Raw genomic sequence first — 26,856 nt, 5'->3', positions numbered from 1 at the left:
GTCTGACAGATTTACACATTGTCTGTGAAAAGAAAGACAAGCGGCAGGGGAGACAGCGCTGGACTGATAACAGGACATCTCGGAGAGTTGCAGAAGACGTCTCATATCGCTGGAATTAAGATTTACCTGCCGCTGAAATGGAGAGAGCACTAGTGATGTTAGCTAAAGTAGCTACCCGTACGTAGCTACTCACAATCTTAAATTAGATAGCGCTGCCTGCGTCCGGGGAGGTGGGTGGGAGTCTGTGTATCTGTGTGTTTGTTAAATTACCTATGCCGCCTATAGCCGAAGTGTTCCACGTAACTCCACTACTTCCTCTTTCAAACTCGGAAGGAGGAAGTAGTAGCGCTACAGACAGCAAGTGGAGCGCATCGGCTGTAGGCGGCGGCGGCATCCAATCCAGTCAGAAACGTCTGATCTGCATGAGTGTTCAGGGCCTATGGCTAAAGGTATTAGAGACAGAGGACCAGAAGGACAGCCAGGCAATGAAGGAAATAAATATGGCAGCCTCCATATTCCTCTCACTTCAGTTGTCCTTTAAAACACTGATGAGGTCTAAAGCACTTAGTTGTGGCCTCCGTTCTGTCACGGATAGGTACAATGATCACATTCTAGATCAGGCATGGGCAAACTTGCCCCCCCCCCCCCAGCTGTTAAAGTGAACCTCCAGACTAAAAATCGACTCAGCAGCACTGAAAGGGCCTGGTGTTTCTTTAACAGTTTCACAGCCTCAGAACTTTGTTTCTCTTATACAAGCCTCATTTTTAGTTGCACAGAAGAAAACTGCCCGGGCTTTTTTCCCCTGATGCTGTGCAAAGCATGATGGGATTTCTGATTTTGTTGTTCTCGTTCTGCTGTTTTGGTGCATTTTTTTTTTTTTTTTACATTTTGAATTTGACATTTGAAGCCTAGCGTGTGCAGCTGGGAGGGGTTATCAGGACACAGGATAGTTGGAACTGTGTCTCTTGCTCCTTGTCACCTCCTTTCAACCAAAAAGATGGCTGCCCCCATGACAAAGATGGCAGCCCCCATGAATCACAAACATTTGCCTGTTCTTTTAAAACGGGGTGGGTAAGAGATTATATTACCTATCTATTCTTATTAACATAACTAATGTAACTTGATGACAGTATGTTTGTTTAGGCTGAAGTTCCCCTTTAAGGAACTACAAATTCCACAATGCATTTGCCTTTATGAGTCATGACTGTGGCTGTCAGACTCCTGTAATGCATTGTGGGACTTTTAGTTCCTCAACAGCTGGAGGGCCAAGTTTGCCCATGCCTGTTCTAGATGTTACTTTCCCCTTGTGGCTTGGCTCTCACTTGCGCAGGATCACATGCAGCCAGCGGGAGCGGACAGTGTAATGTCTGCTCCAGTGGTCTGATGTGGTCAGGCTGGAGCCAGGGGCAGATACGTTACCCCATAGGCTACATGGGGGAATGCATCCACCTGCCTGGGATTGATGCGGACTGTCCAGAAGTGCTGATCTGCTGCAGACTGACAAGTGTGAACAGCTCCTCTATATAAAATAGGAGCCGATCACAGTTTAGCGTTGAGTGGTGAACGGACAAAAAATGTCCATTCTCAGCGCAGGTGGGATCAGAAGGTTAGTGACTAGGTGACTGCAGGAAGGCGGAGGGCTGATTTATGGAAGAGGATTCCACCAACAATGAGATCTCAAGTGCTGATAAGCTTATTCATTAAACTGGAAGGTCAGCTTTGCTTGTTTTTCAGGTTACTGCATTGATGGCAATATTCACGATTTTAAAGAAATAACATTTTTCTGTTGGAAAAATCTATTCTGAAGCACAACAGCACTTCTGAGCAGAAAGTGAGGGCAAAGCATAGATGCAGGATTTGGAGGGGGAAAAATGGTTTTAAAAGCAGATCTAACTCTTGCATAGCCCACAATGAGAAGTCTTCATTGCACATAAAGTTGCTAAGAAATTCCCGGTTATTAGAACTTTTAAAACATTTTCCTAGTACAATAAACGGCGCCAATATTTTATTTAGAAATAAAAGGTGCAATTTTTTTTCTGACCTTCCAAACATGCAAACCCATAGAAGCCAGAAGGCGAGTATCTACGTTTATGGAATGGTAGGAGACCAACCTCGGGGCATAGATATACTGCCAGTGACGAGGCTAGTGGTTAATCACAAGGATGAGCAGAATCCCCACCCTGGCCGTCCAATACATTCCGGTGGGAAGTTCTGTGCAAAATTAATTGCAGCCTATGGAGGGGGTATTTTGTCCCCATGGGCTGTTTCTGCAGCTACACAGAGGGTCTTACTACACCCTCCATGAAATGCACAACCACTTTGCTGTATGTAAGACCTGGAAGAGGAACCTTTGTATCAACAACCATGTCAATAATGTGGCCACACATATGCGGTGTACATTTTATTTACGTTATTTAAATACCATTTTATGAAATAACACTATAAGGGGTCCAAAGACCCTTCACTGAAGTTCACTATTTTTTTATTTTTTATTTGATGGAACACTGAAATTGGAGTGATTGCAAACAGGTCCCCCAAGTTAAAGACGACATGTGGAAAAATGTTTGAATAACTTGTACACACCGGCTACCTGTAAGATATTGGCCCAATAGTCGTCTGAACTGATCCACCAGTTGAATCAGGCAGAATATTCAATATCTGTCGCTCATCGTTGTCTAGCTCCATTACGATTGTCGTCAGAATCGACGAAACGTCAGTCCAATGTTTCAAAAGACTTATCTAATGTGTGTACAAGGCTTTTCTGCTCTTCTGAGGCAATGTCTAACCTACATCTGTACTTCCAGGTTACTCTACTCTCGTGATCATTTATAATCAACATTTGTCTGATATCAGTATATTTTGCCTCTGATCAGAATGTGTGACTAATTATACCCAAAGGAGAAGACACAGTGAGTCAGGCAGCATATCTATACATAGGGCACACATAATAAAGGAATACCAAGGTAAAAACAAACTGATGAGATAAACTATTGTATCCATCATCCTACTCCTAAAAATGTTCTTTTTTTTCTTTAGATATCCCACAGTTTTATTTTTAAATCTACTTTTTAAATATTTAATGTTTCATTGTCTCTGCTCAATGGCACAGTCTTTGATGTATACCAGAGCTAAACTATGAACTATTGACCCTTTTCTTCCCTGCTCTCTCGAAGCTTTTCTGTGCCAGTAAAGAGCTTTATGGACGTAATTTCTTATCATAGCCCAGCTTCATCCCAACTGGAGAGAGACTGTCATGTTTACACCTGAATGTTAACTCTTTCAGGCAGAGAAAAAAAAAAGGAACACAGGTTAGTTATATGTATACTTGTCATTGTACACACAGTACACATCTATATTACATGTTATCTCGGTGTTCTTAAGGCTTGCACCATCTAGTTTTTTTTTCTAGTTCTCCTTCAAAAGGTATCGGCAGTTACAGAGATCTTTGGTTGCTCTGAGATTTCTCACAGAAATAATAAAAAAAACACTTATAAGAGCACGGAAAAAAAAAACAACTGAAGGGTCTGACAAAATTAACTTTCTTTAATTACTTTATAGTGCACAAGATGTTCGCCGACATTCCTTCAGACACCCAGACACAGTGGGACTTTATTGTCAAGTTTTATAAATATATAAAACACACAATAGCGCACTACAATGAAAAATCTATGCACTTTGCACTTCGGGGTGGATTCACTATAACAAATAGCGTGCCTTATCAGCGTTAACATGCCTTATCAGAGTAGCATAGCAAGCACTACAAACTTATGCCTGTTAATTGGCAATGACGAGAGCTCCACTCATCCTGCCCTGAGCCCCTGCGGGTCCAATCAGTTTTAAGGGGTGTTAACTCTGATTAGGTGTGTCAACTCTGATAAGGCATGCTATTTGTAGTGAATCAAGCCCATTGTGTTGAGGTGTAACATGCTGTGTTAACACATGCGCACTAATGCCTGCGGCAGGTGCGGAATTAAAAATATAATCAATACTCAACCATTACTTCGGAAGTTTTAATAACTCATGCGTCATAAAAGACGTGTTAACAGTGTGTGCCAACACAATATGTTATGTGTGACTTTTGCATTGCACCATTAACGTTGCACCACAGCGCAATGTCCAACTGTGACCTTAGCCTAAATGTTCCCATACTGCAGTCTCCTGCATAAAATATACACAAGCCAGCCTACTTTACTGTTTAAAAGATCTCATAGCTTTAGGAGTGAGAAATGAACCTTTTTTCCCCCATCCCTTCTAACCATTCTTCTTCTTTAGTCCATTTTACAACAAGCTACCTCACACAATCTAAGCAAACTGGATAGTTGTTTTATTTCAAACTCATAGAAATTGAACCTCCTGTAAGCGGAGAACTCTCTCTATATACATAGCAACCAATTTTTACCTGCTTATTTAACGTCTTGCCCGGTTCAGAAGATGAATTCTAATACATGGTGTGTGCAGTAGCGTAGCAATAGGGGATGCAGACTGCACCAGGGCCCCTGGACCAAGGGTCAGCGCTTCCATAGAGACAAAGGGGGCAATTGCCCCAGGGCCCCACAGTGCCCGTCCTCCCCTCCAGCTATAGTGACCCATGAGAGCAGGGATGCTGTGTTTACTCTGTATAGGAGAAGGAGGAGGTGATTAATGGGAACATGCTTTTTAGGGGACATATGATGGACACCTAATGATATTGTGTGAAGGGGGGAATTGGATTGGGTCTGGCAGTCAGCTTAGGGGCCCTGGGATAATTTGACTGGAAGGAGGGCATAGGTGGGCATCAGGGGGTTCCCCCTATTTTTGCCACAGGTCCCTATTATAGCAAGAACTGGCCCTGCCTGGACCAGAGGGGCCCTTCTTCGTTCATCCTCTTAGATTCCATTAGTCCTTTGCTGATATCGATCATTTGCATGTGTGTTGAATATTGTTATCATTAACAAATGGTTTCCCTCCTTTGCTTGCACCTCTTAGGCCTCTTGCACACTGCAAATCCGATTTGTGATTCCGATTTTCCCTGGATGCTATCAACCCAAGAAGAAAAACGCAGAAAAAAAACACAGCATGCAGCACCGATTGAAAATTGCAAATCGGAATTGCATGTAGCGTGCAAGAGGCCTTACACAGATAATGTCCTTGGTAGGTTTTGAGGCTTCATACTAATAAAAAGCTTGGAGGGCCCTTGGCTCTTTAGCTACGCCACTGGGTGTGTGAGAATCTTTAGGCCGCTTGTGAAATTTGTCCCAATGACATTGAACAGTTTCAAACTTTTGCTAGACTTAAAAAAAAACAAACAGAAACAAATGTGAGGTGCTACAATATGAGAAACACAAATTACACGGCAGGCTTAGCATAGTGAGAGAGAGCAGAGGCAGGCGGCACGGAGGAAAGCAAAGAGCCCCAGCGTGGTGGAACCACTGAAACGGTGATTTGTTTGCAAACTATACAGAGAGGAGGGAAGGAGAGGCATTGCCGCCACACAGAGAGCAGGGAGAGAAGAATGCCATTAGAGAGGCTGCTGTGAGGAAAGTAGTGGAGTCTAAAGGACTCATGATTACCTCAGAGAGGAAATGCTGGAGAGACTACATGAACTGACAGACACACTGTCATAGTCACTGCTGGCGGTGGAATGGAGCGGGGAGCTGCGTATGTCATCCTGAGAACTGAAAATAAAGAATATGGAAATAAAATGAAGCAGGGGAGAAAACACACATGAGGAGCTCAGTGGTAACAAACAGATTCTGAGCGACAACAAAGGGAATGTGCGCAGCGCAAAACTCGCTCTCCTCACAGGGGGTCTAAAAAAGCTGTTTACTTAAATGGCGGCTTAAAAGATAATAACTGCGCTATCTTTGTGAACTTCAGCGATAGAGAGACACACTGAAGCAAAGCGCAAGTCAGCCTATTGCTGTTGAGCAAAGTAACACAATCCACGACTCGAAAACCAAACTCCAGCAGAGGAATATTGCGGCTGCCATATTTTTTTTACCTTTCAAACAATGCAAATTGCCCGACTGTCCTGCTGATCTCTTTGGCTGCAGTAGTGTCTGACTCACACACCTGAAACAAGTATGTGGCTAATCGAGTCAGTCACATCTGATTTGCATGCTTGTTCAGTGTCTGCAGCTAAATGCATTACAGGCAGATGATCAGCAGGGCAGCCAGGAAACTGGCATTGTTTAAAAGGAAATAAATATGACAAGCCTCTATATCCCTCTCAATACAGGTATCCTTTAGGGTAAGCACAGAGGTATGTTCATGCTGAATCCACATGCCTCTGTGCATGGTCCATTCCTCTCCTCCCTCCATTGGGCCAGTCCTGGTAATCACTCCTTGAAAAATCTGACTTTTTCCTTCAAGAGGAGCTGTTAGGTTTAGGGTCTCAGAGAAAAAAAACCACACATCAGTAGCTAAATATTGGCTCTACTTACATTACATATGCATTTCTCTGTCCACGTTTGGATTTCACAGAATTTTTATATAGTATTTGCAGAGATTGATGCTCCTGACAGCTCATGGCAGGTTCCATGTTTGTCTGTCTCCTATGAAGCCAATTGTGATGTCATATCCTCCCTTACCCTGCTTCCTGATGATTCGACTCACAAAAAAGATCAGAATCATTCATGATCCGGACAACACTACTGTGCAGTGAATATTAATTAGCCATGTGGCTAGGAACAATACTGGACTCCTGCAGTATACTCCAACTGGAACATGTGCACTGAACAGCACATTGATTTTTCAGTGCTGTGAGCTGGGCTGCAAGTTACAAGCTGTTGTAACATGAGCCTGTAACTTCCCACTGTGAAAGCAGCCTTAGGGCGGGATAGGGAAATGAAGGGGAGGAACAAGGGAGTGTAGTAAGGAGAAGAAGCAGCCCCAGCATGCTTTGCGATATCTGTTATGCGGCCTGTCCTCCTCCTTAGGAGCTTGGGAATAAAGAGGATTACTATTCAGCAAAAATAAAGTAAGAGAGATTTTTAACTTCAGTATTGCCTTTTTGGCTTCCTTCTAAACTGTTTAACACAGGAGAATAGAGGTTTCAATTAGCTTTTGCAGCCTGACAGTTACTCTTTAAAGGAACACTATCAATATACATATTTTTTTTCAGTTGAGATAGGAATTGTTTGGGAAGTGCTGCTAAGTAGTGGTGCATACATTTCACTGGCAACCTCTTGGTTTACTGTTATCAAAATACTTTCAAAGTTTACTGATGCCAAAACTGACAGCAGAATGAGCCATGAGCAGAGGGGAAATTACCCTCACACTTGATCAGTTAACCCTGTGTGTAGCTGTGTGTGTGTGAGAGAGAGAGAAAGCTCCCTACAGCTGCAGCTTCTGTGTCCTGTATTTCTGACTGAAGTGTCTGAATAGAGCAGAGGAAACTTGTTATGAACATTTGTAATTGTCACAGCTTTTTTCATACTGTTTTTGCTTTCTGAAAAAAAATACTCTGTAGTCGGATATGCAACACTGGCTGTGCATTGAAGCAGACACCCCTTCTGCAATTGATTTGTCCCAATATAGCTAAATCCTACTGTCAATAAATTAAAGCTTTTGCCTCTGATATTTAACATGAAAAGTTGGAAAATGTTTACACAGCTACTTAGACATTGTAATTTTAGAACACTTGGGCATTGATAGTAATGGTGGTGGTGTTATGGTTAAGGATTGGAATTATAGATGGTGTAATGGTTAAGGGCTTTGCCTCTGACACAGGAGACCAGGGTTTGAATCTCGGCTCTGCCTTTTCAGTAAGCCAGCACCTATTCAGTAGGAGACCTTAGGCAAGTCTCCCTAACACTGCTACTGCCTATAGAGTGCGTCCTAATGGCTGCAGCTCTGTCGCTTTGAGTCCGCCAGGAGAAAAGCGCAATATAAATGTTATTAGTCTTGTCTAGTATTCCTTTAAGTCAAATTTACAGGAGAAGGCAGGTTTGCCGTGAGGTTCCCTCATATCAATCTTACATTCCCTCCTCTTACCTGCCCCATTCACTCCAATGAATGGGATGGTAAAGAGGAAGGGTGATGGGAGGGAACATTAAGGCAAGCCTAAATGTGACTTTAAAGGGAAACTGAAGTAAGAGGTATACGGAGGCTGCCATATTTATTTCCTTTTAATCAATAACAGTTGCCTGTCAGCCCTGCTGGTCTATTTCTCTGCAGTAGTATCTGAATAACACCAGAAACAAGCATGCAGCTAGTCTTGTCAGATCTGACTTAATGCTGGATACACACGGTGCGTTCGTGCACTCGATTTTCCCGTCGATTCCCGTCGATTCGTTTATTTCCAACATGTCCGATTTGGATTTCGATGGATCGTTAGGTCGATTCGCATGCAAAGTATGCCGAATCGACCTAACGATCCATCGAAATCCAAATCGGACATGTTGGAAATAAACGAATCGACGGGAATCGACGGGAAAATCGAGTGCACGAACGCACCGTGTGTATCCAGCATTAAAGTCTGAAACACCTGAACTGAACAAGCATATTCTCTAGTGTAGGCCATGCGCCCACTAAATAACCTAATTACGCACTGCCTGTATATATACTGTATACTTCCCCCACCTCTCGTTTCCACCACATTCCTTTAGACTGTAAGCTCGCAAGGGCAGGGCTCTCACCCTTTTGTGTCATTGAATGTTATTAATTTAATTGCTTGCACTCTGTTAGACATTTATACATTTTAGTCATCATGTTAAATTTTCTATTGTAATCAGCAGTTCTGTATTTTGTATCAGTGTTCATATTTGATGTATATCATTGTCTGTATCATTATGTATCCCTTGTTTGTTTTCTTACATTGTACAGCGCCACGGAATAGGTTGGCGCTTCATAAATAATAATAATAATAAATAATAATAACTGCTGCATGCTTGTTCAGGGGCTATGGCTAATAGTATTAGAGGCAGAGGACCAGCAGGGCTGCCAGGCAACTGGTATTGCTTAAAAGGAAATAAACATGGCAGCCTCCATATACCTCTCTCTTCAGTTCCCCTTTAAAGGAAACCAGAGATGGCGCATACTTCCCTTTTTATACATACATGGGGCTTCCTCTAGCCCACACATGTCCGGCCCGCGGGCCAAATTTCCACTACACAGCTGAATCGCAAATCGCTAGTGATTTTTAAATCGCCAGGGTTGTTACTTTATCATAGAAATCATGAGAAGTATTTCCACTATAGTGATTCGATTTGGCAATCGCTTTCTGGAGCGATTTTAAGGGGGATAATGCAATGCAAATGAAAACCACAAATCGCAATCGCATAAAATCGCAATCAATGGCGTTTGTGATTGCTAGTGGAAAAGGGCCCTCAGAGCCATTAAATTTGGCCCTCAAGTAGTTTCCCCACTGTGCATTATGTATGGCCCACTCTAGACCACTAGGGAAGCTATAATGGAGGTCTCGACTGGGTCCCAGTGTACAATTTTGGCCCACTTTGTATTGGAGTTTGACACTCCTGCTCTAGCCCCATGCGCACGGATCGCTCCCACACTGCCATCATCCGCTGCCTGAAGCTCCGGGTCCCGTAACTTCCTCCAGTCGCGGCCAGCCGGCAAAAAAGGAAGTGCGCTCTCTACACATCTTTCTAGCGGCTGCTGGAGAGATACGTAGAGAGCGCACTTCCTCTTGCGCAGACTGGCCGAACTAACAGAACCAGATACTGGTGCTTCAGGCAGCGGAGGACGCGGAAGCGAACCGTGTACATGGGGCTGGAGGAAGCCCCAGGTATGTATAAGGTAAGTATGCATCGGCTCTGGTACACTTTAAGGTAAAGTAAAACTTTTCAAGACGAGATAACGGAGACTGGGGAAAGGAAGAGAGGAACGGACAATGCACAGCGGTATGTGGATCCAGCATGAACATACCTCTGGGCTTACCTTACGTAGCTTTGACTCGAGTCGGAGTCAGGTATACAGTACATTACAATAAACCTTAAAGGGGAAAAAAAACGGCTTGATTTCGGTACTTCGCTCAATAGAGGGCAGCCTCTCTGCATCCTCCAGAGACTTCCTGTGTCACCCTCCTCCAGCGGCAAGACCCCATGCAAGCCTGACAAAAGCTTGTAGACGAAGCTCGCCTGCACTGTGCAGACACAGACACCCTGTGGCTGCGTACAAGCATAGAGCCCGAGCGGCGCCTCTGCGCAGGTACCAGCAATCTGCGCCTGTGCAGTGCCTGTGCAGTGCAGGTGAGATCCGTATAGGGGTCCCAGCACTGGAACGGAGGGGGACAGGCGAAGTCTCTGTAGGATCCACAGGCTGCCCTCTCCTGAGGTAAGGATCTACCAGGTTTCCTTTATGCATTCATAATAAATGTTCATCCAGCGAGCTCAGTCAGCAGCATGTCTGATGATGGCTGGACGGTGATCTTCATGTGAGGTAGACACTGATTTTTCACAGACTACTTCCACAGTTCATATTGTGTTCCTACAGCTGAGACGTTTTTCTTCGCCCTTTCCTATCTACAGTTGTCAAACTCCGGTCTTGGAGGGCCATATCCATGCCAGTGTTTAGGATGGACTGAGGAACAGAGAAATGTGCTCTACATGAAACACACCCTTTCCTGATTCGGTCGCATCAATTAACATGAGCAGTACCAAAAATGTGTGAGGATTTCGGCACTTGAGGAATGGAGTTTGACATCCCTGATTGATATTTATTGGACTGGCCACTGAATAATGGCAATAGCTCCTGTCATCGATACCTATACTCAGGAACTCATTACCAACTGATATAGAGGTTATCACCTCGGGTTTCTTTCCTCTTAGAATGTAATCTTTAAAAGGTCACGTCTCTCTCTCAGACTGTTTCTTATAACCATGGTATGCGGTTTGAAAACCGTGCGTATTAATTTCTGCCACATTTGTGTTGTACACCACTCATGCAGGGCCAGGTCCTAGTTACAATGGGGCCCCCGGATGATATCAACCTGGAGGCCCCCTGACTGACCAGCCCAAGGTTTCCCACCAACCTCATTGCTGTCCCAAAGGCCCCTGCAACATAGCGACTCACCTACCCCGACGGGCACACCCCTCCATTAGTCTGTGGCTCCGTGTGTTCCTGTCATCAGCCTCGCATCACTGACCCGGTGGCATCTTAGGTAATAACATGTGCCGGGTCACTGAGGAGAGGCACCCCTGCAAGGATGAAGATGAAAATGCACCAACTAACAGAGAAGTGCGCCAGCCGGGACAGGTGAATTGTTACACTGCTGAATATTTGGCAGAGGCCCCGGGGACCACAATAAGGTTGGGAGAAGACATGGAGGGGAGGACCAAATGCCCAGTTTGTCCCCTATGGAAGCCCTGCACCCATGTCCCGTGTTTATTTTGTACAGTGCTATGGAAAATGATGGCAGTGTATAAATAGTAGTAGTAGTTCCCAATCCAGAGGAATGAAAAGGATCCAACTATCCTTCTTCTTTGGCCCAGTCGATTTCATTTTATGTCCATCCTCAGGATGGGATGAGCTGAACTAAGGCTCAACACACACCATACAATCTTGGTTGTTCAATCTTAACACTTTCATGTAGTATAAGAGCTTATGCAATCAATCATTCAAGGTATTTTCAATCTGTTGGCCCTTATACTACATAGATTTGGTAAATCTGTACAACCAAGATTGTATGGTGTGTGTTGAGCTGGGATTGCAGGGAGGAGTGGCAATCCTGCTTCTGAGCAAACCTCTAGCCCCATCCCAATAAAACCTCCTGGGATTATGGTCATGTCAGATTTGTCCTTTCCTGCATTTATAAAGCAATGACGCTGTATATCTATCACTTTACAGAGCATAAAGAACTGCTTACATCTGGCCCTCAAAGGAGCTCACAATCTATTGTCTCTGCCACGCGAGGGCTAGTTCTGGGAAAAATGTTTGTACTGCATTATATTTCAGTAAGATGGCTTTGTGGCCCTTTGTAGTCCCTTACACACTCCTAGGAGTTCTGGTTCACCATGAGCTTGCTGGGCAAACTTTAACTCTGGGTGTTGCATATCATCATACCACACAGAGCAGGCCTGGATAAACTTCATGCAGCCCGGGCTGCATTGTGTAGACCGCATGTCTGAAATTCCAACCCCCTTCCCTCCGTGAAAAGTTGCGAGCGGGCAGCAGGGGATTTTGAAACTCCCCTCCCTCACCGATGTCCCGCGTCGTGTCTCCGTGACAACAGGGCGTCACATGACGTGACATCAGGACTTGCCAGCGTATCACATGCTGGCGCGTCGTGATGTCACACCATGTGACGCCCTGTTGCCATGGAGACGCGACGCGGGACATCCTTGACTGAGGTGAGTTTCAAAATCTCCCGCTGCCCGAGAGCAGTGCACGCGGGCCGTAGTTTGCCCAGCGCTGACATAGAGCCATATAAATCCATGCCACGCACTGATGAGGATCAAGCAAACAAACAAACAGTCTGTATGCTTGTTGTATTATTATGGCTCTGTACTATTAACAAGCTGACACATCATTGCATTCCAGCGCTTCTGGAGGTGGGTTTAGCTTTCAGGGACAACAAAGAGAGGATTTGTCTATTCAGCAGTGATGCATTATGGGACACCTCATATACTCACTCCAACCTGAATCGCAAATACCTTCTGTTTTAAGTCAAAATCATTGATATGTTTATTTGTTGTGAAGGAGGGAAAAACCTGAGCAAGCTCACATAAATATTGGACAGAAGGTAAAAACTCCATGCAAGCAGTGTCCTTTGTGGAATCCTAATCCAGGATATGACAGCTGCAAGGCAAGAGGGCTCCTCAAGTAGCTACCAGGAGAGCCACAGCCTGCCAACCATCTGAGATTGCAAAAACAAGGGACTTTGCCACTTAATAGCAGAATGATTTCAGGCCGTGCTTTCCCATATGCAATTGCTTCGAAAATGCTGCATGCAGGTGATTGAGATTTTGGTAAATTGCAATCGTTCCTGTGGGATCAGGCGCCCATGTGGAATCACCGAAAAGTCCTTGATGGCTGAAATAAAAGTGTTCTATTGGGTCCCAGGCCTCAGGAATCTAATACATTTTAGTTTAACCATTAGCAGCTTCAAACAAAATTTTTTGTTTGAAAGCTGATGGTGCAACGTAGCCATCTCGCTTGGCTGCCTAGAGCAGGTGGCAGGGAGCAGTTATATATACCTGTTCTGGACGGCTTCTTCTCTTCCTCCACCAGCTGCTCTGAACATCTGACATGTCTTCTGGGTCCAGGTCACATCCGATCACATGATATGATATGGGATCGGGATCCAGGAGACCGTGTCAGTGTTACAGCACCACCCGGTGGTGGAAGAGGGGTGACTAAAGAGATTCTTCCATCACTCCTCTTCCACCACTGGGTGGCGCTGTAACATTGACATGGTCTGTTGGTTCCCGATCACGTCATATCGTGATTGGAACTCAGAAGACATGTCGGTATTACATCACCATAGTGATGGAGGAAGAAGAAGTCGATCCAGCAGTCCAGGCAGGTATGTATGAAAGCTCCCTGCCGCCCGCTCTGCGTACCCTGCCAGGCTGGGGAAGCCACACTTCCTCAATTGCAGGAAAAATTCAGCCCTGAAGCCAAATAAAGTTTTACTTTGACTGCTAGAGGGTTAAGGGCCAGTACGCACAGCCGGAGTCTTGTTTAGCCAATGCTATATGCTTTTCTACTAACGCACAGAAAAGCGTTTGGCAGTGGTTCCTGTCGTTATGAGACCCTAGGGCAGTGATGGCTAACCTTGGCACTCCAGCTGTGGTGGAACTACAAGTCGCATGAGGCATTGCAATACTCTGATAGCTCTAAGCATAACTCGGGGAGGCAGAGGCATGATGGGATTTGTAGTTTGGTCACAGCTGGAGTGCCGCCAAGGTTAGCCATCGCAGCCCTAGGGGCATAATGGCAGATGCTATGCGCTCTTGGCGGTCGTGCAAACGCATTGATATGAATGCTTCCATTCACCTCAATGCGGGACTTGGTGGATTCCACCGCTAAACAATGCGAACGGACACCGGCAACCTGACCGGCCCTAAGAAAGAAGGAAAAGTACAAGCGACAATCAATGTTATCCCGTCTCTGTCCTTAAAGTGAATGTTTACCAGCAAAAAAAAGAAAAGTCAGATACTCACCTAAGGAGAGGGAAGGCTCGGTCCTAATGAGCCTTCCCTCTCCTCTCCTGGTGCCCGGTCCCGCGCAGGATCCCCTGTGGCAGTATTCGACCAGTTCGGTCAAATACTGCCACTTCCGCATGCCTTCGGGAGCTTTCGGAGGTCTTCGGGAGCACTCGGGCTCCGGATGACGCGGCCGCTCCATACTACGCATGCGCGAGCGCCCTCTATGACGCACTCGTGCGTACGTAGTATGGAGCAGCCCGTCTTAGGAAGCCCGAGTGCTCCCGAAGACCTCCGCAGTCCCTGCGGCGGCGGACGTGAACGGGGGAGCCAGCGCAGCACCGAGGGCACCGGGAGAGGAGAGGGAAGGCTCATTAGGACCGAGCCTTCCCTCTCCTTAGGTGAGTATCTGACTTTTTCTTTTTTTTACCGGTACCCATTGGCTTTAAACATCAAGCTTGCGTTACCTTTCAGTAAACAGCACTCAGCAATACAGAACTCTGATAATATAAAAACAAATCCCCTAATTTGCAGGAAATCGATGTCAATGGGAGGCCTTCCTACTACGGGATGAGATTATGTCTTGGGGCCGCGTCTCACCCTAATACCGCACATTTAAATATTTTCCCTATTGGCTTGTTATGAATCCTTGACTCGGGTTTGATCTGTTCTCTGCGCAGTTTACGTGTTTGTCGAGTAAACAGAAGAGCTGGGAAGACGGGAATCATCACGCTCTAGCCTTCAGCAATATTCTGAGCTGGAAAAAGTGTCTTTCAAAGCCGACTCGCACCTCGATAACAAGTAATTAGATGTAGAATAAATCCGGCTGGCTGTAGGAAGGCAATCTCGGTGATAATCTGGCCGACTCCGGCTGCTTCGGCTCGGGTACATCTGGTTTTACAAGCCGGTCATGTTTATGAAGCTTGCGCAACAAAACAAACACTTCTGAAATATGCAATTATCTCAATGTGGACAAGATAAGCTGTCCTTTTTAATTAGCAACTGTGGTCTCAGCACTGTGCTCCCCGTGATTAAATTCCATCTTCTGCTTACTTTCAGGTCAATAAATTATATATTTTTTATTTTATATTGCAGATAATTAGGCAAATAAAATGAAAAATGCAATGTGCAATATCCACTCCTCTGACATGGGTAAACGAAAATCTGTTAGGCTGCTGGTCCTGATCATCAGGAACTGCTCTGTAGATCTGGGTTTCTGTTCAGTTCTCATGCAGATGTCATTAATCAGACACGTACAGTATATACTAAAGGTGAATTCTCACCATAATGTCACAGAAAGAAAAATCCAGCGACGTCCCTGGACGACGAGAGTTCCCCGATGCATCTTCCTAGAGGCGGGTATGCGCGACATCACGCGACGCTACATGACGGACGCAAACAGGAGGTAAAGGGAACTTTGTGCATAGTTGTTGGGGATCGTAAAGTTCCGATCTGCCGTGATGGTTGTTATCGCTGCATTGCTAAATGTCGTTTGTGTGATCGCATGCATGTACCCATGTTGCACGATCACGAAAACGATTGCTCGTTGCTCAAAAAGAAATAATCGCATAGCGAGTACGGGCCTTAACACTAGTAACGTCAGATAACACTGCTTTAACCACTTGAGGACTGCAGGGCTAAACCCCCCTAGTGACCAGGCCATTTTTAGCTAAATCGGCCACTGCAGCTTTAAGGCCAAGCTGCAGGGCCGCACAACTCAGCACACAAGTGATCCCCCCCCCCCCTTTTCTCCCCACCAACAGAGCTCTCTGTTGGTGGGGTCTGATCGCTCCCCCCATGTTTATTTTTTTTTAAATAAATATTATTGTTAGGTTTTTTTTCTAAAATCCCCTGTTCCTTTAAATTTATTCCCTCCCTCCCCACAGCCGGCCAATTATGGCGATTGGCTGTCATAGGCTTCTGCCTATGAGAGCCGATCGCTCTCTTGTCCCCCATGGGGACAGCCGTGTCACACGGCTGTCCCTAGTGCAGCGCTGCTGCTCATCGCAGCGCTGCACCTAGTAAATAGACGGCGTAATCGCCGTCTAACAGTCTCCCGGCAATAGCCGCTCGGAGACTGAAGGCGGGGCGGAGCTCCGCCCTCCGAGCATGAGATGCGCGCGCACCATGCGCGCGATCTCATGCTAAACAGAGCCCTAGGACTTTACGCCAATTGGCGTTAGGCGGTCCTGGGGCTGCCGCCGCGGCCACGCCTACTGGTGTGACGCGGGCGGCAGGAGGTTAAAGGACAAGTAAAGCGAGAAAGATATGAAAGCTTCCATATTTATTTCCCTTTAAAGGGAAGGTTCAGGGACTAACAAAAAAAAAAATCCATATCCACTTAACTGGGGCTTCCTCCAGCCCATGGCAGGCAGGAGGTGCCCTCGGCGCCGCTGCGCAGGTTCCCGGTGGTCTCCGGTGGGCGACCGACCTGGCCAGGCTTCTTCTGCGCTCCATTGTGTGTTTCACGCCGGCGCGCTGACGTCATCGGACGTCCTCCGGGCTGTACTGCGCAGGTTCTGAGCCTGCGCAGTACAGCCCGGAGGACGTCCGATGACGTCAGCGCGCCGGCGTGAAACGCACAATGGAGCGCAGAAGAAGCCCGACCTGGCCAGGTCGGGTCGGCCACCGGGAGCCTGCAGAGCAGCGCCGAGTGCACTGGCTGGAGGAAGCCCCAGGTAAGTGGATATGGATTTTTATTTTTTTGTTAGTCCCTGAACCTTCCCTTTAAGCAATACCAGTTGCCTGGCTATTCTGCTGATCCTCTCTGAGGTCTCCAATGCTGGGTACACACGATGCAATTTCCTGTCCGATCGATGAGTAATCTGACAGGAAGTTGCATCGTGTGTACGTCCAAATTGCTCCCAATCGATAACGGGATTGATTTTCTTGTGATAACTTTGGAAAATCGATCCAGTTATCGAATGGGATCAGATGACAGAAGTAATTGTCAGATTCCCATTGATTGGATGGGAAATTGCATTGCATGTACCCAGTATAATACTTTTAGCCATAGACCCTGAACAAGCATGCAGCAGATCAGGTGTTTGACAGTATCAGATCTGCATGCTTGTTTCTGGTGTCATTCAGACACTACTGCAGCCAAATAGACCAGCAAAGCTGCCAGGCAACTGTTACTGTTTAACAGGAAATAAATATGACAGCCTCCATATTCTTCTCACTTCAATTGTTCTTTAAACAGAACCTTTTTAACTTCCTTTGTTTCTGGGCACAAGGCACTACTGCTGAACACATTTTTAGCAGACAACAGATGCGTGGCTATTCATCAAATGAACGACAAAACTTTTGTAAGGGTCATTTCCAACGGCGAATGGGATCTGAAGGGATGCGATGCTGCTACGCATCACTTCTGCTCCCAATCGCGCCACTCCTGCAATGGGAGATGCGGCCGCGCATGGGAGGAGTTGGGACGAGGATGCGGCCCTGCGAGAATCAGATACTCTGATCGGTCTACACCGCTCCGTATAACCAGCATGCAATGGACACTATTCCATTGCCGTGCACTGGTTTTAGTTCTGTTGCGGTGCAATGCTGTAGTTGCATCGTACCACGTGTAGTGTTAACGGGCCCTTAATAACTTTTCTCTCCTATTATTATTATTTATTAGATTTATATAGCGTCACCATATTACGCAGCACTGTACAATAAATAGGATTACAGACAATGATAAACATCCCAAAGCACAATAAATGGCATCTGTGCTGCAGATGAAATGCTGTGTGTTGCAGTGTTCTCCCCAGAATTTTTTTCCAGCCGGGTGGCATGAAAAAGTAGCCGGGTGAGGCGCGATGAGAGAATGCAGGGCTGGTGCTTCTCTGCATAACTGCCGGTGAAAGCCAGGTGCTCTCCAAAACTAGCCGGGTGAAGCACATGGCTAAAACAGCCTGAGGAGAACACTAGTGTTGTGCCAGCATTCACAAGGGCGTTGCGTGAGCTTTAGTATGAGGGCCGGTTCACACTGGCGACTGCCGGCATCCGGGCACATCATTTATTTCCGGCATCCCACGCGGCCCATACTGAGGTGGATGGCAGTGCAGTTTGTGCAAAAGGTGCGGTTCATCGAATTTTGCAAGACAATGAATCTAGTAGCACTCTAGCATCAGATGCATTTGCGTTTCAGAACCCCCCGAGGGGCTCATTGCATGAGATGCGATGATGAACTGATGGGAAACTGTAGTAAACTGCTTTTCCGCTCAGTAGCAGAAACGTGTTGGACATCAGTAAAACAAGGCGCCAGCCGCTGCCCATGTGAACGGACCCCAACAGTGATAACATACAGGGCTTGTCTGTGCCATTTAAATAAAGGGAACCTGAAGTGAGAGCATATGGAGGAGGCCATATTTATTTCCATTTAACCTTTTCCCAGCATGATTTACCTTTTTTATGCACGCTGCGGTGCAGCATATTTTGTCCCTCCCCAGCCTGGCAGCCTAATGCAGGGTGGGCGCAGGGAGTGCTTCAGATTTACCTGTTCCAGACACTGGATCGGCTGTCCCCTTCCTCCACAGTAATGCACATTGTGGAAGAGTCCATCACCACTCTTCCACCACTGAGTGACGCTGCAACACTCATTCTTCTGGCATCAGTAGTGCCTGAATCACACACCCGAAGGAAAAGGCTTTACGCTCGTACACATGCTTGATTAAAGTCGGCTGAGGTGGGCGATAATGACCACCTCAGCCGATAATCAAGCATGTGTACGACAGTCCCCCGACCCGCTAGCGATCTGCTTGGCAGAACGACTCACCCAACAGGTGGCCAACTTCCTTGACAATGCCGCTCCACCACGTCATGTCAGAAATGCCCCCGCACAGCAACAGTACGCATCATCAGCTACACAGCTGACGTGTCTGTACTGCCCAGCGAGGTCGCCCAAGGGGATAATTATTTTTTATTTATATAGCGCCAGCATATTCCGCAGCGCTTTACAAAGCAGATAACAAGGGGAATATAAGTACAACCAAAAAATGTACTGCAGACAAAGGAGGGTGACCCAGCCCTTGCGAGATTACAATCTAACGGGTAGTGGGGGACACACTAGGTAATGAGATGTGGGGGGGCGGGGGGTCAGATGGATGAGGCAGTGAGCCTTTGTCTCTGATTACACTGTGAACAGATATAAAAATAGTAGCTATAAAGTGTTATACGCTTATCTGAACAGGTGTGTTTTAGGAGTGTGTTTGAAGATGTCCAGGTTTGGAGCATGATGTACAGGCTGTGGAAGAGAGTTCCAGATAAGGGGTGATGCTCGTGTAAAGTCCTGGATGCGAGCATGAGAGGAGGTGATCAGCTTAGAGGCCAGGAGAATTTCTTGGGAGGAGCGGAGGTTGCGGGAGGGACAATATATTGAGATTAGTGAGGAGATGCATGGAGGGCACAACTCATGGAGGGCTTTGTATGTTAGAGTCAGGAGTTTGAACTGGATCCTCTGGGTAATGGGTAACCAGTGGAGAGAGCGGCACAGTGGAGCTGCATCAGAGGAGCGGGTGGAGAGGTGAATGAGGCAAGCAGCTGAGTTTAGAAGGGATTGGAGAGGTGCCAGCCTGTTCTTTGGTAGACCACAGAGCACGGGTTGGATCCTCATCCCCGGACAGGTGACACACATCACAAGTGTGTACACACCTTTTGTGATGATATAACTTAGGCTAAACATTACTGGGAGAGCGGAGTTACATATCGATATACAGCTATATATAGATATAGGAATCGTTATGATGCCAAATCCAGGATTATTAACATAAAATTGGGTATCCAGAATAACTTCTTCTATATCTCATTGTTGTGCCCCTTTTAAAGTGTAACTGTCGGGCATAAAATCAAAAATCAATTCTTTATTTGTATCTGGTAATAAGGATGCTAACCAGGCAATCCAAAAGTTAAAATCACTATTACTTTTCTTGTTGATAAATGATCATTCCCCAGTTTACCTAACTTATTTGGTACACACAAAACTTGGTACACAATAAGGAAGTTGCAGTGCATGCTGGGTTGTCCTTTTTTGCTTCTCTACTTTCCCCTCAGACTTAACTAATGCAGCCTGATTGGCTGAAGTCTCTTTCCCTCCTGTTTTCTCCTCCCAAACCTCTGATCCTCTCTGATTGGTCAATATTTCTCATGCGGAGACAAAGCACTTTCTATAGTGGAGGGTGGGCAAGCATACACAATCAGGCAGAGGAGAGTAAGGGAGGAAATTACATCAGGATTGGCTTCAAAATAGCCACAGTTAAAATGGGAAATGCTAAGAAGGATTTTCTCTTTTTTTTTTTTTTTTACTGTAGAAGAATCACTAAAATCAAAATGTGGACAGTGCAATACATATGTTATGTAAGTAGAGCAAGTCCTCAAAGCTGATCACCTCCTGTCATGCTCGCATCCAGGACTTTATACTTATACAGGGGTTTTATTTCCTGAGATAGTATCGCTGACAGCTACTCTTTAACCTCCTTGCCGGTTATCCCGAGCTCAGCTCGGGGTAACCTGCGCAGGAGGATATCTCAGGCCCCGCTGGGCCGATTTGCATAATTTTTTTTTTTTTGTTACAAGCAGCTAGCACTTTGCTAGCTGCTTGTAACTTCCGATCGCCGCCGCTCGCCGCCGATCCGCCGCGATCCGCCGCGCCGAGTCGCTCCCCCCCGCCCCAGAGCCCTGCGCTGCCTGGCCAATCAGTGCCAGGCAGCGTTGAGGGGCGGATCGGGATTCCCTATGACGTCCCGACGTCCATGACGTCGGTGACGTCATCCCACCCCGTCGCCATGGCGACCGGGGAAGCCCTGCAGGAAATCCCGTTCTCAACGGGATTCCCTGCATACTCTGATCGCCGAAGGCGATCGGAGTGGGTGGGGGGATGCCGCCGCTTAGCGGCTATCATGTAGCGAGCCCTTGGCTCGCTACATGATTTAAAGAAAAAAATAAATAAAAAAAATGTGCGGCGCTGCCTCCTTGCCGGATTTTTTAGACCGGCAAGGAGGTTAAAGAGAACCCGAGGTGGGGTTCTGACAATGCTATCTGCACACAGAGGCTGGTTCTGCCTATCCTGCCCAGCCTCTGTTGCTATACAGTTCCCCTCTAAGTTTCCCCTGCGCTCTGCTGTCCCCCATAAATCACAGCCGCGCTGTCGACACGCAGCGTGTCGCAGTGGGCTGTGTTTACCTCTGTACTGTCAGTCTCGCCACTCCTCCGCCTCCTGCATAGCTCCTGTCTGTCCCCACCCACGTCCCTTCCCTCCCCGCTGACTGGATTGGAAGGAAGGGACGCGGGCGGGGACCGGAGCTATGCAGGAGGCGGAGGAACGGTGAGAGTGACAGCTGCAGATATAAACACAGCCTGCAACGTGTTGACAGCGCGGCTGTGATTTTTGGGGGCCAGCAGAGCGCAGTGGGAACTTAGGGGGGAACTGTATAGCAACAGAGGATGGGCAGTATAGGCAGACCCAGCCTCTGTGTGCAGATAGCATTGTCATAACCCCACCTCGGGTTCTCTTTAAGTAAAGGGTTGTTGTAGGAGATGGGAGTAGTGCACCAATCAGCACCCAACTTTAGCACCACAGGTCAGTGTCTGATCCCCTCAGAGCCATACTCTACATGCTGACTCTGAGAAAAAGCTCTGCTTCCAAATTAATTATTGGAATGCTGTAAAATAAAAAGGCCACAGAGAATATAAAGTAAAAAACTGCTGATTGTTTTCCCCCTCTTTTTATTTGCACCCTGTGCCAGCAGCTCTGGAAATAACAGTTTTATTGCCACCACAGGATATAAATCCAACCAAATAGATTTTACGCTATAAATGATGGCTGTATCTATAGCAGTAGTAAACTAACTGAGATACATCTCAGTCATTGCTCTGTCGCATCATCACAATGTAGCATAAGAGCAACAGCAACCAGTGACACACAACAGCATAAAGGAAATCACACTTGTTCATAAAAACGATTTAAAATCTGACAGGTTGTGGACTAGTCCATCTCTTTATGGGGGATCCTCCTTATTTCCTATATTCTTTACAAAAAGACGCCCCTGGAAACGATCTACACAAAGGAGTAAGAGAGAGACAGACTGCATACTGCCTTCCCATCCAGAGGAGTACACCGGTGACAGTTTGTTTGGTTAAAACTTTGTCATCTTGAGCCAGGGGGGAAAACAAAAATTAGCATGGGCTGTCCTCCTGGGATCCAGACATTACTCCCCCCCCCCCCCCCCCACCATTTCCCTAGTGTTGTATATTTACCTGCCCTAGTGATGTGTTGTGCCTCTTCTTTCTTCCTGGCAGCCACACCGTCTATGCTTGCATATCTCCAGCTTCCAATCGTGGCGCAGACATTCAGAGCCAGAGGTAAGCAGCATAGCGCATCTGGCTGTCAGGAAGATGAGCAGAGACCCAAAGCAGCACTGGTGCAGGTAAATATTAAACTGCTCCCCTGCACTACTGAGCAGAAGGAGAAGGCCCCTCATGGTTGCTATAGATATGCCACTTAGTTTGAGACTGATCAATATATGTTGAATCTCAGCGGACCACCAAAAAAAAAAAAAAACCGTTAAAATTTGACAAAACTAACAAGTTTTGGACTAATCCAACTCCTCATGGTGGATTTTCAGGGTTTTTGTTGATTTCAAAAGCATTTCCTAGAAGACAGTTGCTCAGTGCAACTGCCAAAATAGTAAGATACAAACCAGCCTCCCTATTCACCATTTTGCCAGTTAGACTCAGCAAACTCAGGAAATGCTTTTGAAACCAAAGAAAACGTTGTGAATCCACCATAAAGAGAAGTCCAAAACCTGTCCGTTCTGTCAGATTTTAACTGCTTACTTTTCGTTGTAGTGGTCCTTTAACCATTAGCAGCTTCAATAGAGTTATCACATGTGAGATAAGTGCACGGCTTTTGACCTCAGCCGGCAGAACTCATTGTGCTTTAAATCCTTGGAATGCTTTCAGCTCTCTTTACTAGTAGAAAATATAGAACTAAAAGCAGAAGTCCTCTGTAATTAACTCACACTGCCCCCTGGTGACAAGTGACAATAAATACATATTACAGCAGTACTAATTAGAAGTAAGGAGATGTAACAAATAAAAAAAATGTGCTAAAATAAATTGGCATGGAGCAGTTGTAAGCCTCTAAAACTGTCTGCTAAAGGGTTAATAAGCACTTTGTCTCGTGACTTTAGACTAGATCACTTATATTATAAAATGGGAAAGTTTGGATGTTTGGATATTTGGATGTTTGTTACTCGATCACGCAACAATGGCTGAACGGATTTGAATGAAATTTGGCACACACATAGTACATTACCTGGAATAACATAGAAGATACTTTTTATCCCCATAACCAAAAAGTGGGCGGAGACAAATACAAATTTCACTGGGAAAATGTAAACTGCAGCCATTCTTAGGGCCCGTTCACACTGCACGCGTTTCCAGCCGCGTTTTGGAAACGCGTGCAGGTGGCCAAAACGCACGACATCAGACATTGCATAGAGTGCAATGTCTGATGTTCACACTGCATGCGTTCCGGACCTGTGCGGTCCGGGAACGCATGCTGCACGCAGATTTTGCAAAAACGCGTGGCTGTCCCATTCACTTTTCAGTGATGGGATCAGCCACGCAACGCACACAAACGCGGATAGCCATGCGTTCGTACGCGTTGCGGTCCGCACGCGTTCCGCACGCATGGCCATCCGCATTTCTGATCTGAACGGGCACAAGCTTCAAACTTGGTACAGTTGGTCATTAGGTGACCGGGGCTCAAATTCAGAAAAAGGGGTGGAGCCACAAACAGCCAATCAGATTTGTTTCATTTCAATGCAAATGATTGATGCCAAAGACCGCAAAGCTCACGATAGGTCATTGAGTAATTGTGTGTTAGGGTTAGGAAAAGTGGGCGAGGCCAACACCAGCTGAATACATACCCGGGCAACTCCGGATCATCAGCTAGCATTTAATATTTTGGCCCCTTACATGATTGAGTTTGACACCCCTGATCTATCCCAAGAATCCTTTTGCATTCCTCCCAGTTCTCTTGTTCTTCTGCACTCTCACTCTAAGTAGTGATTTCATAGTTATGTATGTTTATAGTGTAATATTTGCTTAAATGCTCCCAGATATGAAAAGTGCCTAAATAAAGGCATTTAGAGAAACTCTAATGTCTCCGAGCGGCCTGACGCTGCAGCAGCAGTATGATGTAGCGTCTCGTAGAAAGCATTTATCAGAAATGTGCCACGGCTTACAGTAACATTGTGCTAAAAAACACAAATATTACAGGGCTGCTGGGAAGAAGATTACAGCCGTTCCTTTTTTCTAAGGAATATTCGGCAGCTCCGGAGGCGCGCGGCAGACACACAAGATGAGCCATAAACTTTGAAATACATTAAAGAAATCCAATAGGCGCTACATCTTAACTCGAAACACAAAGTAACTTCAATGAAGCTGAAAGTGTTCTAAGCAGAAATAAATGTTTATGGGATCCCTGTGGCTCAGGCGGCTATTCTCATGAAGAATAATTGAATGAATTAAGCGCTTTAAATATATTTATCACAGGAAAGTACAGATGAGCAATGGATAACGAACATCATTGCCGAGAATCTTGAGTGCTCAGAGCAGGATCATACACCAGGCAACCAAAGCAAGTGCCTGGGCCTAGGGGGTGTCAAGGGGCCCAAATGCTAGCTTCTCTGGCCCATCGCCCACCTCAGCTTACCAAAAGGATCAAAAAGGGCAGCCAAAGTTACTTACAATGGCCCCCAATGCCCAACCCCTCCATGATGCCTCAGCCAGCAATCAGCCCGGTGGACAAATTTGGCCTAACACCTGCAAAGTGCTTTGCTCTCTCCACTCACCCAGCCTACCACATGACATCACTTCCATGCCACTCCGTCAGACCACTCCACCCACGTAGCACCAGAACACATCGCTAGCCTGCAGGCTAGTGATGCGTCTGTACAGTGTCCGCCCTGCAGTGTCGCCTGAAGGATCAAGACCCGATCTCTGCCGGTTGACACATATATTCAAGCACTGTATCACTTTTTCCAGAACATAACTTTACAAGCTACATAGCAAATCTTTTCTAAATTGCTATTTTTATCACCTGTATAGCGACAATCAGGCATAGATTTACGAAGCACTTAGCAGAAGGTTAGTGACACGCTAGTTACTTATGGGGCCCTGTTATTTGTTTTCACATGTCCTGTAGACAAAAATCATAAAATAGGTCTCCTACAAGAGAAAAAAAAAATCCAAATAAAGATAGAAGATTGAAGTATATAAACACAAGCAAGTCTCCTTACCTTGTGCAAGATTTAATATCCTCTTTAATGGTGCCATCCGAGCTTTCCTCTTCTGTCCGTTGTGGTTGCTTCTCTTTGCCTTCACTGTGTTTCCTTTTGAGAACCTTCTTCAGCTGCGGACTTGAGGCCTCCACGGCCTCTTCTGACTCAGAGTCCGTCCCTAGCTGTGAACCTGAGGTATGTGCCAGGCACTTGGAGGAGTTGGAGAGTCTTTGTTCCTGTCTAGTAGAGTCTCTTTCTAATAACAAAACAGGAGGGCTTTCAATTAACACCTCTTTAGCAGACATCGCACAGTCCGGTCTGTCTAAGTGGCCCAAATCTTTGGACTTTATTAAGGTATAGGAAGCATTTATTACTTTACCTGGCGAGTGAATGGTGGTTAAACTCTCTAAGCCATCCTCTCTTATATCATCACAGCTCCCACAACAGACACATGAGTTAATGATACAATTTGTGGTCGCTAAGCTGAGTTTGTGGACCTCATCCCCTTCTGGACTTGTCAAAGGGTCTGAAGTAAGAGGAGAGCGACTGCAGGCTAGATCTGGTGAGGTTTCTGGAGATACTGAAGATTTGGGGTTAAAGATAACAGTTGCTGAGATTTTCATTCCTCCAGTTCTATGAGCAATTATTTCTGCAGTCTCTGCATCATCGCCATTTGCATCCCAGCCGTTGAGGTATACCTGTGTATCCGCCACCTCTAGACAACTGCAAGAGTTTGGGAGAGAAGCACTTGACATGAGTATTTTAGTCCCGTCAATATTGTTGTTATTGCTTAAATCGCTTTCAGTGTCTTTCAAAGGATCAAGAAGGTCCACAGCCACATTTTGTACAAGAGCATCTTGGCACTGAGGAGTCTGCTTGGGGTTATAACATGAACTGTTTACCCAGGCTATTGTGTTTTCTGAGGTTCTTCTTCTTGAGAGACCATCTAATGCTCCGTCAAGATCTTCCATGAAGAAAACCCTTTCCTCCTCCTCGCTGAGGTTGTCTCTAGGTCGTCTGCACGGTGAGGCCTCTGTGCTGGTGCTAGCCCTATGAGCAGGTGACTGACAGACACTTGGTGGAGAAAGTAAAGAAGACATTTCATCGCCTACTCTGTGAACCATCATATTAAGCTGCTCCAGCTCCTGCTCATCATACTGCATAGAGCAAGCCAGTTCCACCTCTGTGTTCTCCGCTTTCGATGAAAGTGGTTCTTCTGTGGGTAAGGCAGCAACTAAGACAGGAGAGACTGCTGAGGGCACTTCAGGGTCAGTCCGAACTGGAAACTCGATATCTTGTGATATACAAAGGTTCCGTTCTAGAGTGTGCAGCTCTTCTTCTGTTAACGTCTGAAGAAGATCTCTATGAAAGGATCAAAAAGGATAAAATTACTCAAGGGGACTCACATATTACTAATTATACCATGATAGACTTAGAGAAACTTATATAAAGTATATATGACTGTAGAAGCACCAATGTTGAAATTACAAGTCGGA

At 46.0% G+C, this 26,856-nt stretch overlaps 1 protein-coding gene across 8 annotated transcripts in view; it reads right to left on the bottom strand.

Annotated features, from left to right (window-relative positions):
- ZFYVE28 (zinc finger FYVE-type containing 28) overlaps positions 1-26,856 on the bottom strand; it is a 264,453-nt gene that overhangs the window by 32,381 nt on the left and 205,216 nt on the right. For 5 of the 8 annotated variants that reach the window (XM_068275968.1, XM_068275950.1, XM_068275960.1 and 2 more), the window contains 2 exons: positions 25,379-26,722; positions 5,550-5,654 (listed from right to left, as the gene is read on the bottom strand). In XM_068275968.1, the coding sequence (XP_068132069.1) occupies positions 5,550-5,654; positions 25,379-26,722 (1,449 nt within the window). The remainder of the gene's footprint in view (positions 1-5,549; positions 5,655-25,378; positions 26,723-26,856) is intronic. The other 3 variants (XM_068275976.1, XM_068275987.1, XM_068275997.1) reach the window with 2 other exon arrangements.

This window comes from Hyperolius riggenbachi, chromosome 1 (assembly GCF_040937935.1).
Source record: "Hyperolius riggenbachi isolate aHypRig1 chromosome 1, aHypRig1.pri, whole genome shotgun sequence".
Classification (NCBI taxonomy): domain Eukaryota; kingdom Metazoa; phylum Chordata; class Amphibia; order Anura; family Hyperoliidae; genus Hyperolius; species Hyperolius riggenbachi.
The sequence above is the reverse complement of the archived record's forward strand: the minus strand, read 5'-3'. Positions and strand labels throughout refer to the sequence as shown.